Here is a 14906-nt window from a genome sequence, read left to right as displayed (position 1 = left end):
CATGGTTTCACCACGGCTAAGCACAGAGGAGGTCAAAAGCCTCTACAGCAGAAAGAAAACTGGCCAGAAATCAATCTTCTGCATGGAACCCTGATTTCTCCAGTTACTAAAGCAAACTCCTCTTCCTCTGAGCTTGAAAGAGCCAGCCCACGAGCCTGTCTCCAAAACGCTGCAGGACTTACAGCCTGCTGCTGGATCCCAGAGTCCAGTATGGTTTGCAGGGTAATGTTGATGTAAGTGCTGTAGTATGGATGATCTCGTGGCAGGTCCTGAAAGTTCAAGATCACTGACATGTTGTCCTTGGCGATCTGCAACATATCAGCCAGCTTACAGACCGATTGGTTTGCAGCTTCCAGGTAATCTGAACCCGAGAGGGAGCCAGCAGTCCAGAAGGGGTCACTCTGAAAACAAACAAGGGTCAAAGTTATTGCCATGCACCTGGGGTCCCTGCTGTGACAGAGGTCAGACAGAACTCATTTCTGCCCAGGTCGTGGTGGCAATGAAGTTACCTCTGGCAGCTGCCCCTGAAATCTGCCTTGTGACTAGCCAAGCTGCTAGGGAAAGTTGGCCAACACAACAGGTTTTTTTTGCCAGAAAATACTGATTCATTAAAACAGATGTCTTTCCTGGGAAAGGGTCGGTTTCCATTCAAACTGTAGTCAGGAAAGGTTTCTCAGGTCCAGGATGGAATTGCTGGACAGAGAGAGAGGCAACCCAGACTTCAGAATGCCCAGTAACCGGGTGGCTGGGGGCGCTCCCTGGGAAGGTCAGAACCCCAGGTCCAAGTCCTTGCTGTGAATCAGGCAGAGAGACTCGAATCTCAGCCTCACATGTCCCAGGTGATCACCCTGGTCCCCTGGGTATTCTGTGATCTCTCTCGCTCCTCCCCTCTCTCTCTTGTTCTTCATGAAAAATTTCACGAGGCCTCAGTTACATCCTGGAATGGGAACCATATTTGAAATCTCAGAAATTTTCACAGTGTGGGAAACCATTTCCCACCCAGCTCTATTGATAGGTCTCAGTCCTGAAAGAGAACAGTCAAGCAATGTCTTTCATACCAGGAGGCAGTGTGGCCCCAGTGAATAAGGTACTGAACTAGGTGCCAAGAGAGATGGCTTCTATTTTCAGTTTTGACACTGACTTGTTGAACGACTTTGGGCAAATCCTCCCTGTCCCTGTTTTCCCATTGGAGGATATGATGCATGCTTACCAGGAGTACTGTATGCAGTTCTGGTCACCCCACCTCAAAGACTATAGCAGAAATAGAAGGGGGTTGGAAATGGGTGAGCAGAACGATTAGGGGCATGAAAATACATTTGAAGAGTCTGGAAACATCTAACTTGGCCCATTTCATAATACAGAAACAGAAAGGTGGAAAATTCAAAACGGATGAAGGAAGTATTAATTAGCCCGTGGAACTCACTGCCACTAGATATGACTGAGATCAAGAGTTACTAGGCTTCTAAAAAGGACGGGATACTTATATGAATACAAAGACCGTCCAGAGTTATAACAGATTCATAGATTTGGTGGCCAGAAGTGACCACTGTGATTATCTAGTCTGAGCTCCTGTTTAACACAGGCCATAAGACTTCTCTGAATTGACTCCTGTTTGAACTAGAGCAGAGCTTTTAGAAAAACACCCAATATTGATTTAAAAATTCCCAGTGATGGAGGATCCACCACAAACCTTGGTAAATTGTTCCAAAGGTTAATTACGCTCACTAATAAAAAATTGCACCTTATTTCAGCCATACAATCTTGTTTTACTTTTATCTGCTAGGACTGAAGAGGCCATTATAGTAAAGATTGAAAACCCAAAAGAATTTTGGAAGAGATTTAAACCCTCACGCTTCAGGGAATAAAGTTCAGTGGTTTGAGCACCGGCCTGCTAAACCCAGGGTTGTGAGTTCAATCCCTGAGGGGGCCATTTAGGGATCTGGGGCAAAAAACTGGGGACTGGTCCTGCTTTGAGCAGAGGGTTGGACTAGATGATCTCCTGAGATCCCTTCCAACCCTGATATTCTATGACATGGTGATGATTCTCTTCCCCCCCCCCCCCAAAAACAAAAACAAAAACCAACCTCTTGCTATGGGGTATCAAGAGGAAGTTTTCCCTGGGGGACAGGTTACCCCATCATAGCCTCCTGAGATGTTTCTTGCCCCGTCCTCTGAAGACGTCAGTACAGGTCACTGTTGGATACAGGATCCGGGGCTAGACAGACCAGTGGTCTGATCCAATCTAGTAGAATTATTGTGTTCCTCTATTTACCATCCTTTCTAAAGTGCTTTGGGACCCTTGGATGAAAAGTGCTATACCTTGGTTTAAAACCATCTAAACATTATCATCCAACCACAAAGAGTAATGAGAAGGCAACCCGGGGAAACGCTACAAAAAAGGCAGCCTTCGGTGATTGAAATCAAGCGATAGTGCTGACCCTTCAGACCAGCGGCGCCCAAACTTTTCCTGTCGCACCCCCACCCCCTTACCAGTAGTGGAATCAGTCTGTGCCTCCCCCGGCTCCATTACTGCACAGTTGGCTCAGCAGAAGAGGTTGGGTTGAAGGTGGAGCTAAGAGCAGAACTGGGGATGGGGCAGGAGCTGGGGCAGGAGCAAGGTGTCGAGGGGAATTGGGCCTGGGGGATAGAGCAGGGGGGCCAAGCGGAGCTATGGCTGGGGCCAGAGCTGCGGCTGGGTGGTGCTCCTTCTCCACCCTCTCTTGGGTCCTGTTGCCTGCCCCCCAAATGTTCTTCTGCTCCCCCGTAGGGGGGCAGCCCCACAGCTTGGGGACCACTGCTTTAGACATTCTCCCCAGGCAGCCGGAAGCTATGTGAGTGTTGTTTTGTTAGACACCCAAGTAGGGGAACTCAGCGTCATTCAAACAGAATTTACTCGGCAGGCCGAGGAACTGGACAGGCAGAATTACAAAGGGAGTCCATAATTGGTGGCCGCACCCTAGTGACACTGCTGGATGGATGTTGTGGCAGAGGAAATGCTAGACGCCACTAGCGATGAGTCACTTCAGACAGACCCAGAGCTGCCAGTCCCCAATATGCTGTGCAATCTGGAGAGGTTCCTTATCTGACAGTGCAGAGGAGCTGGGATATATATATTCATTAAATCTGAGCGTCACCTTCCATTAAACCTCCATGTCATCTCTATTGCACTCAGCTGAGGGTGAATCTGAGGTCAGCCCCCAGCTTTATTAAGAAAGAAATGGTATTTGATAAAAAAAAATGGAGTCTGCTCAGAATCCATTCACCCCACCATCTGATTTACATGTTAATCCCCACACAGGAGGCATGGTAAGGGGTCTTAAAAGCGAAATAAAGAGGAAGCACATTGCTGTTGGACTGGTAAATTGCACTAAGGATTTTAAAAACATTAGAACACAAGAGGGTTTTTGCAACATCCCACTGCTGTGCAGAGCGAAAGCAGGATACAACCAAAAGTTCTCATCTTCGAGAGGCTGTAGAAGAGCCTCACAATCAGGAGTATTTTAGCAAGAAAGGACAGGTGCTATATTCTCTGTAAGGAGCTGATTCAATATAAACACAACTCTTCTTTGTCTCTGCCTAACATGGGGATGGAGGAAGCTTTTGACTGATGTGCAGTAACATTTGAGGGCCTGCTAGGAGAACTCACGGCAGTACCAATAAGGAATAATACTTAACACTTTTTTTGTCTTATTTTCTTCATTTTTAAAATGGGGATCTGAGAAACAGTGTAAGTGGCTTGCCCATGTTCTCAAGCAGCTGTGCGGCTGAGCAGCTTTAGAAGCCAAGTCTCTTTACTCTTAGCCCATTGCCCTATCAACCTGCCACCAGCTCCCAGCAGATGCAAATGCAAAATTCAATGTTTGTGCACAGAAGTCAGAGTTTCAGGACGTGCAAACACAGACCAACATTTGTGCATTCCGTTTTAGAACCGTGGTGGGGGCCTCTGGAAGATTCCTTCATTTGACAGGCTGGAATTGGCTACAGTGCTGTGCCCAACAATCAAAACGGCAGAGCTAAGGTACTTGGTGCCGTAGGGCAGAGTTGAATGGGGTTGACAGAGCAGCACCGGGGAAGCCTGGCTTGGTCTATTCACCCTTCATTAAACCCTTTTATTATCGGGACAGCAGTACGCCCATCCACCTGACAGGGTCTGTGGTGTGAACTTTCAACCAATGTCCTGACTTTGGATACAGGGCACACAACACCCTGCCCCCACCCCCTCCAGATGGTAGGGATCTTATCTTCAGTATATGATCGCACGCACCCTTAGGAACCATTTTCCAGCATTAAGCCTCTCCAGGTCAGTCCAGTTGAACATGTAAGAATGCTCGTAGGCCAGTTCTGGAAACACTTCCTCCACGTTAGTTGTCCTCCTGAGTGTCTTGTCGTGCATAAGGAATGGCACCCCATCATAGCTGCAAAACAAACAAGCATCTCCATTAACCTATGGCTATTAGCTAGCACGTACACAATATTAGAGAAGAACAGATGGTTTCTGCTCCACCCTCTCTCCAGCTTTTCAGACCAGGGTTAAAATGGGGTCAAGATCTCAATTAATTTTGCAGGCCCTCAGTGTTCTTGATTCATTTACAAAGCTACACACATAGGAGAAAAATCATCTTTAAATGCATTTCAGATACTTTCATCCATTTCAAGGTTTGCACAGCTCCCCTTAACTTAGAGTTTCTCTTAGGATTTGGTAAACTAACTTGGATAAGAACAAACTCCCCACCTGAATGATTGCCAAAACCTCACCCCGTTCTACTGAGGCCCAAAACCCTCTGAAAATTCATTCTGAATCCCGTTAATTTTGTTTTAGCATGGGAGGCCCTTTATACATGTGTAAAGCAAATAATGCCTGCCCCGAAAGTCTTACAACCTAAAAATTAGATAACATTTTGATAACGTTAAAATAATAACAACATTTTCAAAAGCACCTGAGTTACTTAGGACCCCAATTTCCCTGTGTAGGACCCTCGAAGTCCCGTGGAATTTCAATAAGGTTTAGACCATTAAGTGTCTGATGCATAGTCCGTACCGGTAGTGACTGTGTGTAGGGTACGTGTAGTACACGCTACAGTGAAAAGTGTCTGGCATGGGTGATGCAGCAAGGAAAGTTTCCAACAGCAAGGAGCTGCCTCCCTACTGCCAGAACCCTTTTTTCCACTACCAGAGCCTTTCCCTGTGGTTTGGGTGGGTAGACAGCCCTGTAGGGTACCTACCTTAAGGTTCTGCCGTGTCTTTAGTCTACTCGCATAAGCCTTGTCTTGGCTATTTAAACTCATGCTGGGGGGCGTGTAGTGTATGTACTCTACATGCCGCTGTAAGTGTAGACAAAGCCTAAGTCACTTTTGAAAATGTGATTTAGTATCCTGAGTAACCTAGGCACTTTTGAAAACATCACCTCACAAGGAACGAATGACAGCAACAGTGCAGTCGGAATGGACGACACAGGTTGCTGAAGAAGAGTTATCCAGTTCCTCGGGTTTAGTTGTGGGTGTTTTTTGGTGGTTCATTTTTCATTTTGACCTGCTTTTGCACTTCTGGGACTTGGTTGGGGGCAGGAAGCACACAAATATGGCAAGAGGCACAGTGCTTGTGTTATTTACAAGCCAGTCGGAAGCAGAAGATGCTGGGGGATCTCACAAGAGAGCCTATCTTCACGAGATTCCCAGCCCAACTGCGCAAAAAGTTCCGATAAACATCCAAAGCAAACATGAAATCCAGAGTAACCTTTTGAGATTCACCTTGCCCTAAACGGTCCAACTACTGCTACTCAGCAGTAGCATAAAGGGTTTAGGCCACAAAGAGCTCTCCAAACATGAGCTGGCTCCATTTCACAATGACCCTGTGAAGTACAGGAGCAGTATTCCCATTCCACAGATGTGAAAACTAGGAAGGGGATTAGGAGACTCGCCCCAGGCCATAGATGGAGACAGTGTTGGGGCTAGGATTAGCACTCTGGTTCTTAATCCTGTGGTCACATTACGCCTGCCTGTCTCTCATTACATTATGAACTATTTTAAAAAGGGAACTAACCATGACTTTATACCTGAACTTACTGAACAATTTTGTTGAGGATGTGGGAGCCAGCCTTGCTATCCATAGTTGTACCGGCTCTGCAGTGCTAAAACCGGAGTAACAAACATCCATATTTTGGTCAGAAAAACCAGATACACTTGTAATGCAGACCAGGCAGCAGATGAGCTGAGCTAAGTTGTTATTTTTATGAAATTGCTTTTCTGACCATAATAACCACACACACATTTCCTCTGAAGATATGGGTTAACCTAGAGAGGTGTGCTAGATTCAGAGTAAAATATATTGAAGGCAGCATCCATACAAGCAGCTGCAGAGGAGGGGGCAGATACCATAAACAGAATTTTGCCCCATGAAGTAAAATAGCCGCATCTATATAGTGCCCATAGGCCCCACCCAGGTGTTTAACAAACACTTCAAAAAAGATGACAGAAGTGTGGCAACATTAAAAGAAAAAGAGGGATCCCACAGAGGTTGAAGAGCTGTGGATGGGAATTCTTTGCTGTGGAGGTTTGAAATCTATCTCAGAGCAGTGCAGCAAACTCTTTTGAAAGAATAAGGCTCTAGACATGATTTTCGCAGTGGGGAAGGCATGTTGGGACAGCTGTTCGTCAGGAAGCTGCTGCCACGCTTCTCCAGTGATCGGCTGGCCTGAGGTGCGGGGGGTGAAGCCCTGGAAACGGCTCGGGGTATCAAAGCACAGATCCCCACTGGAGTGAGGCTCAAGAGGGAGATCTTGAATACGGACAGGGTTAACAGTGAAACCCATTTGAACCTAATTGGGAGTCTGCCTTGAGCTGGGAGCGGTACAAAGACCTACTTTAGTTGACAGAGCAAATGCAGTCCCAGCTTCACCACTGCCTGCAGAAGGCCCTTATCTGAAATGTCACTCAAATCTTGTTTTCTATTTCTAGCAATGAATTATATAAACTGCCTTTCCACCCAAAGCAACACGCTGACACAGCACCAGTCCTGGCTAGAAGCACATCATGCCTCGACATCTGAAGGTCTTTCATGGGGTTTAAAACTCCCGAGCAGACACGGAATGAAGTGTGTTGAATGTTTAAGGTAGACAGGAGCCTACGACTCAGTACATTTCTCAGCACAGTGTACTCAGACCCTCTTTAACCACCACAGTGCCATGCAGAAACCCTGCGTGGCCTTTAACGTTCTCTCCCCTTTCTAATCCCCTCCTGGGCCCCATCCAGGTGTACTGTCATTTGGAACGCACGGGCTAAGTAGCACCGTACAAACATGCACAGGTAAGAAAGGCACTGTATGTATAGTGGAGCCCTGACTTTATAAAGATCTTACAGGATGCATTTTATGAATCAAGGCGGGGCATGATGTCAAGGAAACATGCAGACTCCACGTTCCCATGGAGGTAGGGGAGACAAAAGCTTTTCAGCTGAAGTACAGATCAGGGTTCTCCTGGAGGGGGCAGTGGACACAGGACTGCCATTTCAGCAGGATGATCTGGTCCAGGCTCAGGGTGCTTGAGTGATACTTTCAACTCCGCTCTTCCATAAGGTTGGCTGACTCGGTTAGAATAGGTATGCAAAGCGACCAGGATCATCCCCAACACACAAGCGATTATTTTGCTTCCAATGGTATTCTCTTTGCAAAAGTTTAGAGTAATTCAAAAGTGAATTCATTAAGGGATTAAGCCGCTATCAACCCTGATTTGTCCTTCAACACTGCAAAATGACCTCCCGTTACAGCAGACAGGAACTTCCATTAGGGTTTAAATCTGTTTGCTGTCAGACAGCGATTGCAAAAGAGAAGCCCTGATGTTCAAACTCCACAACCCACAAGCCTATCTTTTACCGCAGAGATGCCTTTCAGATAGAATAACCCACCAAAGAGGTTTTTTGGGTGTTTTTTTAAATACCAATTATGTGTCTCTCTAGTGGGTTAATTTCAAGCTATTTCTTAGCATCAGATATGAATCCTGATCCACACTATATGCAAACGCAGTGTCATTATTAGACAAGCAAGAGAAGGTCACTGACTTTCAGTGCAGGAAAATGAAACCATGAGAATCCACATCCTCCCCCATGCAAAGAGAATCAGATTTAGTATCTAACCTGACAGAAATAAAAAGCACCCTCTCCAGGATTCAGCCTGGCAAGTGTGGTTAAAGCCCTGGGAAGGTACTAAAGGGAATGCCTTTTCTGAATGTGGTTTGCTGTACATCCACAGCCGACGTGGAAGTGAGTCCTCTCCTGCTATCCCTTCCCCATTTCGCCCTGCCTCTATTCTCCTCTCTCACTTCCTTTTTTTTTTTTTCTCCTGTGCCCCATTCGTCTATTCCACTTCATTCATTTCTGTTGCATGCAAATTGAGGAGAAGTCAGCTGAACAACATTAACCAGTTCTTCAACACTGTGATACTCTCCCTTTTTATATCTTCCACTTAACAACCTTCAATTTGGTCGAAATGGGCAAGTTCAAAGACAAGCAGCAGGAACTTTAGATATTTGTCTGTGACTTGTATCTTCTAATTCAAAATAAATATACCACCTAACCTTGCATATAGCTGGCCAGCCTCCCTCCCTCCCTTGCTGCTGCTTATTCTTTATCACACACAATGTTGCACCTGGCCTTAAATTAGCTCCTTGGGGCAACGGCGGTCCTTCTACTCTGTGTTTGTACACAGCGGTTCTACTATGGGGCCCTGAGCCTGACTGCTGCTGCTAGGTGCTACCGTAATAGCGGTCGTACACAATCATCCTTAAAAATGTCCCTTTGAAGTTTTGCCTCCCACTGTTGTTTGCTCCTACTGAATGGAAGTTTGTTGTACAGACTATGTCCAGTCTGCTTTCTGCAAATGTGCACATGTTGGATGTCTATGAAAAAACATGCATACAATATTTATATTTAAGAAATCTAGGAGGTCTGAGAAAATTAAATGCAGAAAATTGCCCTCTTAGACATTTTTTATGTGAGAATAACTCCACTCTTTCAAAGATTCCCCCAACTCAGCCTTGCCAAGTTCTAGAGGGTAGAACTGGTTTTTTTTGTGGGGGGTTAGGTGTGTATGTGTGTAAACAGGCAGATACAAATCTAATTACATTTTCTGCATCAGGGTAAGGGAAGGCAAAGGGATTTTGCATCCGGGCTGATAAATTCTCATGACTGTTTTAACTCAGGTGGCACTGTACAACACAATGAAAAAATTTAGGACTTTCATTTTCCTTCCAAGCGACCAGAACTTCATGATAGCCAAGCTCTTTACAAGCAGGTTCCACTGTACTTCTTTGGAGAAGGCAGCCAGACTAAGGCAAACCAGCCCCACGTTACCTTATTTCATCATAATAAAGCAAACTATAAGATGGCACCCTGTCGTGAATTTTGGCCCTTGATATGAAGATTAGTAGAAAGCCTGGTTTCCTTTATAATTTAATCCCTAATCATTGTGCCAGCCAAATGACTAACTTACATACTTTATAAATAGGAGCATATGAGAAGATACGAGCACACTCTCCAAGAGGCCCTTCTCAGAGGATGCCACAGTGGAAAACTTAAGTGGCAAAATTCAGATCTGGAAACAAAACAAAGCAGATCTAGGGATTTGGGTTGGACCGGTCCCTAAAGAAAATCATTGCACTTGAAGCAAACAGTTACACAGACTTGCCTTATCGCTACATCAGCTTGCACTCCATGTATTTTCTGCTCCACTGCTTTTTGGAAGGACATCAGAGTGTTTTCTGGTGCCAGCTAGGGAAGAAGCAGTGAAAAAGTTTATTAATAAAGTAGCAATGTTTATAAATCCCCCTTTCGGTCAGCCACACATGACCCTGCAACAACAACACAACAAATAAATCAAAATACTTACAGGAGATCATTAAAAGGTTGGAGAGAGACAACAAAGCAACATTACTAAAAAAAATATTACAAGACTTCATACAATGTACTCAGGGAGAATCATGTAATGTTACTGGAACACACTGGCTTGGGGTAGGATGTGTAATGACTATGGCACTTCACAGATGGAACTAAATCTGCCCAGCATCATGGTTTAAATCTGCTCGCTGCTAACAGAGATTCTCCTTTACTCAGTGGGTAGGGGCCAGTTCATTTGTAGATCTATACTGAATGATCATGATGTGCACCAAAGTCCCAGTGAGCTCTGGATTTGCAGTCATACGCTGTTTAAAAGGTTTGGTAACATGTACTGGTCAGCTACATTGGTTCTCAAATTGTGGTTTACAGAGGACTGATTGCCTGCAGAGTGTTTGTTGGCGTGCCCATAAAGGCTGGCTGGTTACATGGAGTTGGTACCCCGCAGTCACAGCTATTCATGGGTGCTGCAAGTAGGGGTGCTGCCGCACCCTTTGGCTTGAAGAGGTTTCCATCAATGTACATGCTGTTTTACAAAAATAAGAGTAAGCCACAATGTCTGTCTAGAAAATCAAAGACAGACTAGTCAAACAGACAAAGAAAGGGGGAACACCCACAACTCTCACCACATGAGTCACATGAGGTCAAGATAAAGATAACTATTTCAAATACAAGTGCAATGTCCAAAGCTGTCAGAAGGGGGCAGCATTCAAGCAAAGATCTTGGTCAGCCAGTGCAAACATACCGGTTACCCTTTGCTAAAGCACTCCCTGCTCTTGCATAGCTTCTCATGTCTTACCAAGTAGTTCGGGTTTCATTAAAATGAACAAAGCAAGCTAATCCTGTTTCCACTGAGCATCACTTGACAGTCTCTTTCACAGGCTGCAGTCACTCACTCAGAAACAACAGGCTAGGACCTGCACAGACAAAGTCTGAGCTCGACCCTACAGGGGGTATCTTAAGAGAGAGAAGTGCAAGGCTGGTGTTTGGACACACTGTCTGAGTTAGGAGCTATTGTGAACACAGGCCTCACATCCACTTTTTCAAGCCTACTTAAAAGGCTTCTGACCAGAACAGGAAAAAACCAAGCTGTACGAACGATACTATAAAATTCTAACTACGCTAATGTAAAAAATATAAAACTATGAAACTATTACCCATAGCTATTTACAGGAGATCAAAGAGAAAATCTGGAGAAAATCTGTGGACATTGGGATTCCACATGGCAGTAAGAAGGAACTGGAGAGCTGCTGGCCCCCACTGCCTCTTATACCATTGGTCCAGAGCATGTGTGGGCCAGTGGACACTACTTGTTTGACTCAGGTACATGAGGACCAGCACTCTAAGAAAAATGTGGATTCTGGCAGATGTTTTTTCTGCCCAGTCATTGCAACTTCTCTCACTGAGCTAAGCACAGTAGGAGTTACTAGAAATATAAACCGAACTGCAGCATCAAAAGGCAAAGAAGAAATCATATCCACAGTGATTATAAACAAGTTGCTAAATATTTCCATGTTAAGCAGTGAAGCTTCTCTGAGGATCTGTCTATGGAACATTGAAAAAAAAAAAACAAATTAGACTAACCCCACAGCACAGATTCCACAAATCACCGCGTTGGTGGTTGTTATTATCAAGTTTAACTTCTAGGAGAAACCACGACACCAGGACCCATCCACATGGACACTACACGACACCCCAATATCATCAAGCTATCAAGACAACCCCACCAGGAACTGAATTAGCTGTACTCTCCAAGTGACCGAACGTCTGACGTGGAGAACTGGAAACATTCGTTCACCGACTCTACCTCAAGGAATTTTCACAACGAAGACATCACCTACAGCTACTACATCGCACCAATAGTCACAAGCAAAAAAAATCCACGTATCAGTTAATGGTCAAATCAGCAGACAAAGGAGGCACCACTGTAGTCCTCTATCATGACTAAGGCTAAGATTTAGTCATAGGTATTTTTAGTAAAAGTCATGGATAAGTCACGGGTAATAAGCAAATATTCACAGACCATGACCTGTCCATGACTTGTACTATAAATACCCCTGACCAAATCTTAGCTGCTCTGGGAACCCCAAGGAGTTGAGGGGGGCATGGGCGGTGTGGAACCTAGAGACACCGTTGCTGCTCCAGGGGCACCCCCGGGACCGTTGCTCCCCGGGGCTGCTCCAGCAGTGGCTGGCGCATCTGGCCCCGGGGCTGCCCCACCTGCTCAGGTAGCCTTGGGGCCAGCCGCACTGGCCACTGCAGAAGTCAGAAAGGTCCTGGAAAGTCAATCCGTGACCTCCATGACAGACTTGCAGCCTTACTCATGATGAGCCCACCAACACTTCTGATACCATCTACTACAAAGAACTGAAAGAATACCCTACACCATAATCCACGCAGGAATTTAAAGATATCATCAAATCCTTCCCCAAACAATTCTAAGAGACCTCCTACAAACTTCCCAAGATACACAAGGGAACCTAGGCAGACCCATCATATTTGGCCACGGCACTCTGACTGAAGGAACATCAGGACCAAGGGAAACCATCCTCCAAAAGGCCATTTTCCTCCAGGCCACAACTAAGTTCTTCCAGAAAATCTGCAGCATTAACAAGCTCCCTCAGAACACCATCCTTGCCCCTATGGAAGTCAATTTCCTAGACGTCAAACATCGTTCACCACGATGGTATTGCTGCCTGCCTCAGATATCAACACCACTCAGAAATCCACTGCAAACATCTCCAGACTCATCCATTTCATCCTCGCCCACAACCACTTTACCTTTAACAACAAACACACTGTCCAAATGATGGGAACAGCCATGGGTACTAAGATGGCTCCCCAACATGCCAACCTGTTTATAGGCCACTCCCTCACAGATTTCCCCCACACCTCAACAGCCACCACCCATCCATCACATTCTCTAAATTAACACTCCCACACCAGCATCAGCTTCTGGGACATCACAATCAAATTCCACAAGGGAAGCCCATGGATCACCACACTTCCCTCCACAGATCCAGTAACCACCCTAGACACACCAAGAAATCTATTATCTACAGCTAAAAGAAAAGGAGTACTTGTGGCACCTTAGAGACTAACCAATTTATTTGAGCATAAGCTTTCGTGAGCTACAGCTCACTTCATCGGATGCATACTGTGGAAAATACAGAAGATGTTTGCATACACAGCTAAGCACTCAAATACCACAGAATATGCTCAGAAGAGAAAGTCTGGGATACACATCTCCACACACTTAAAACCACTTTCACTAAACAAGGACACTCCACCAGAGAAGTAGATCACATCATGGAGTGGGCCACCCAAATACTCTGGGAGAACCCGCTTCAATACAGAAATAAAATCCCCTCCGACTGCACACCCCTCATTGTCACCTACCACCCCACATTGGAACCCATAGGAGGTAGCATCAAACAATTACAACCTGTACTAGATGGGGACCCCATCCTGAAAGAAATCTTTCCTGAATCCCCTCTTTTGGCCTTCAAATACCCTCCCAGTGTTGCCAAGCTCATCATCCGAAGCAAGCTCCCCACAGATCAGGACACACCAACTCAAAGCAGCAACAGACCCTGACAGAGCAACAGATGCAAAACCTGCAGACATCTCTCTCTACTGCTATAATGATGAATAATCCGATAACACACTTTTCAAGATCCCCGGGTCCTGCACATGCCTATCACAACATGTAGCGTATCTCATCCAGTGCACCAAATGCCCCAGCAACAACTACGTGGGCGAAGTCAGACAATCACTGTGCTCTTGAAAGAGCTCACACAGAAAAATTATATAAAAAAAACAGCCTGTCACCTGTGGGTGAACACTTTTCACAAAGACAGGTTTCAGAGTAGCAGCCATGTTAGTCTGTATCCGCAAAAAGAAAAGGAGGACTTGTGGCACCTTAGAGACTAACGAATTTATTTGAGCATAAGCTTTTGTGAGCTACTGCTCACTTCATCCGATGTCCCCTAATCAACAAAAACGATTAAGGGACTGGAACACATGACTTATGAGGAGAGGCTGAGGGAACTGGGATTGTTTAGTCTGCGGAAGGGAAGGATGAGGGGGGATTTGATAGCTGATTTCAACTACCTGAAAGGGGGTTCCAAAGAGGATGGATCTAGACTGTTCTTAGTGGTAGCAGGTGACAGAACGAGGAGTAATGGTCTGAAGTTGCAGTGGGGGAGGTTTAGGTTGGATATTAGGAAAATCTTTTTCACTAGGAGGGTGGTAAAACACTGGAATGTGTTACCTAGGGAGGTGGTGGAATCTCCTTCCTTAGAAGTTTTTAAGGTCAGGCTTGACAAAGCCCTGGCTGGGATGATTTAGTTGGGGATTGGTCCTGCTTTGAGCAGGGGGTTGGACTAGATGACCTCCTGAGGTCCCTTCCAACCCCGATATTCTATGATTCTATGGTCTCCCTCAACAGGTGTGAATCCCTTAGGTTTAACAATCTGTCCCACCTTGTATTTAGCTTGGACAATCTGGTTACTTTCTCCAGACCTGAGGAAGAGCTCTGTGAAGCTCAAAAGTTTGTCCTTTCCACTAATAGGAGTTGCTCCAACAACAGATATTCCCTCACCCACCTTCTCTCTCTCTCTCAAAATTTTCCCAAGGCGGAGGTGTCGCTGAATGAATAAGGTCCTGCACATACTGCAGACTCCCCGTTTAAGCACCCCACACCAAGTGAGAACAAGATTTGTCTGTGTGGATGAGAAGAAGCTGTGCTCTGCTCTTTACCAAGGCTCAAACACTAGTATGGGTTTTGTTCGGGCCTACCCTCAGGCAAACCCAAACTATGTTCTGACACCAGTAGGACTAGGAAACGGTAGGCTTTGTAGTACAGAGGGGTCCCGAAACTGAATGGCCAGGGGAATCTTGGTCTCCATGGGGACGAATTGTAGGAGGAGATGCACAAAGGAAATGTAATAAAACAAGCAAAGATTCCAATGCTGCCAGCCATTCTTCAAGAGTTTCTACAAGGTACATTGAAGATGACTCACA

At 45.5% G+C, this 14906-nt stretch overlaps 1 protein-coding gene across 1 annotated transcript in view; it reads right to left on the bottom strand.

The window, feature by feature from the left end:
• The window catches only part of GDPD5 (glycerophosphodiester phosphodiesterase domain containing 5), a 252636-nt gene that overhangs the window by 31760 nt on the left and 205970 nt on the right, over positions 1 to 14906 (bottom strand). The window contains exons 9-11 of the mRNA XM_077841822.1: positions 9676 to 9758; positions 4265 to 4415; positions 183 to 401 (exon numbers count right to left, since the gene is read on the bottom strand). Of these exons, the coding sequence (XP_077697948.1) occupies positions 183 to 401; positions 4265 to 4415; positions 9676 to 9758 (453 nt within the window). The remainder of the gene's footprint in view (positions 1 to 182; positions 402 to 4264; positions 4416 to 9675; positions 9759 to 14906) is intronic.

Source organism: Eretmochelys imbricata, chromosome 1 (genome assembly GCF_965152235.1).
Source record: "Eretmochelys imbricata isolate rEreImb1 chromosome 1, rEreImb1.hap1, whole genome shotgun sequence".
In the NCBI taxonomy this organism is placed as follows: domain Eukaryota; kingdom Metazoa; phylum Chordata; order Testudines; family Cheloniidae; genus Eretmochelys; species Eretmochelys imbricata.
This window is presented reverse-complemented; position numbering and strand designations above follow the sequence as displayed.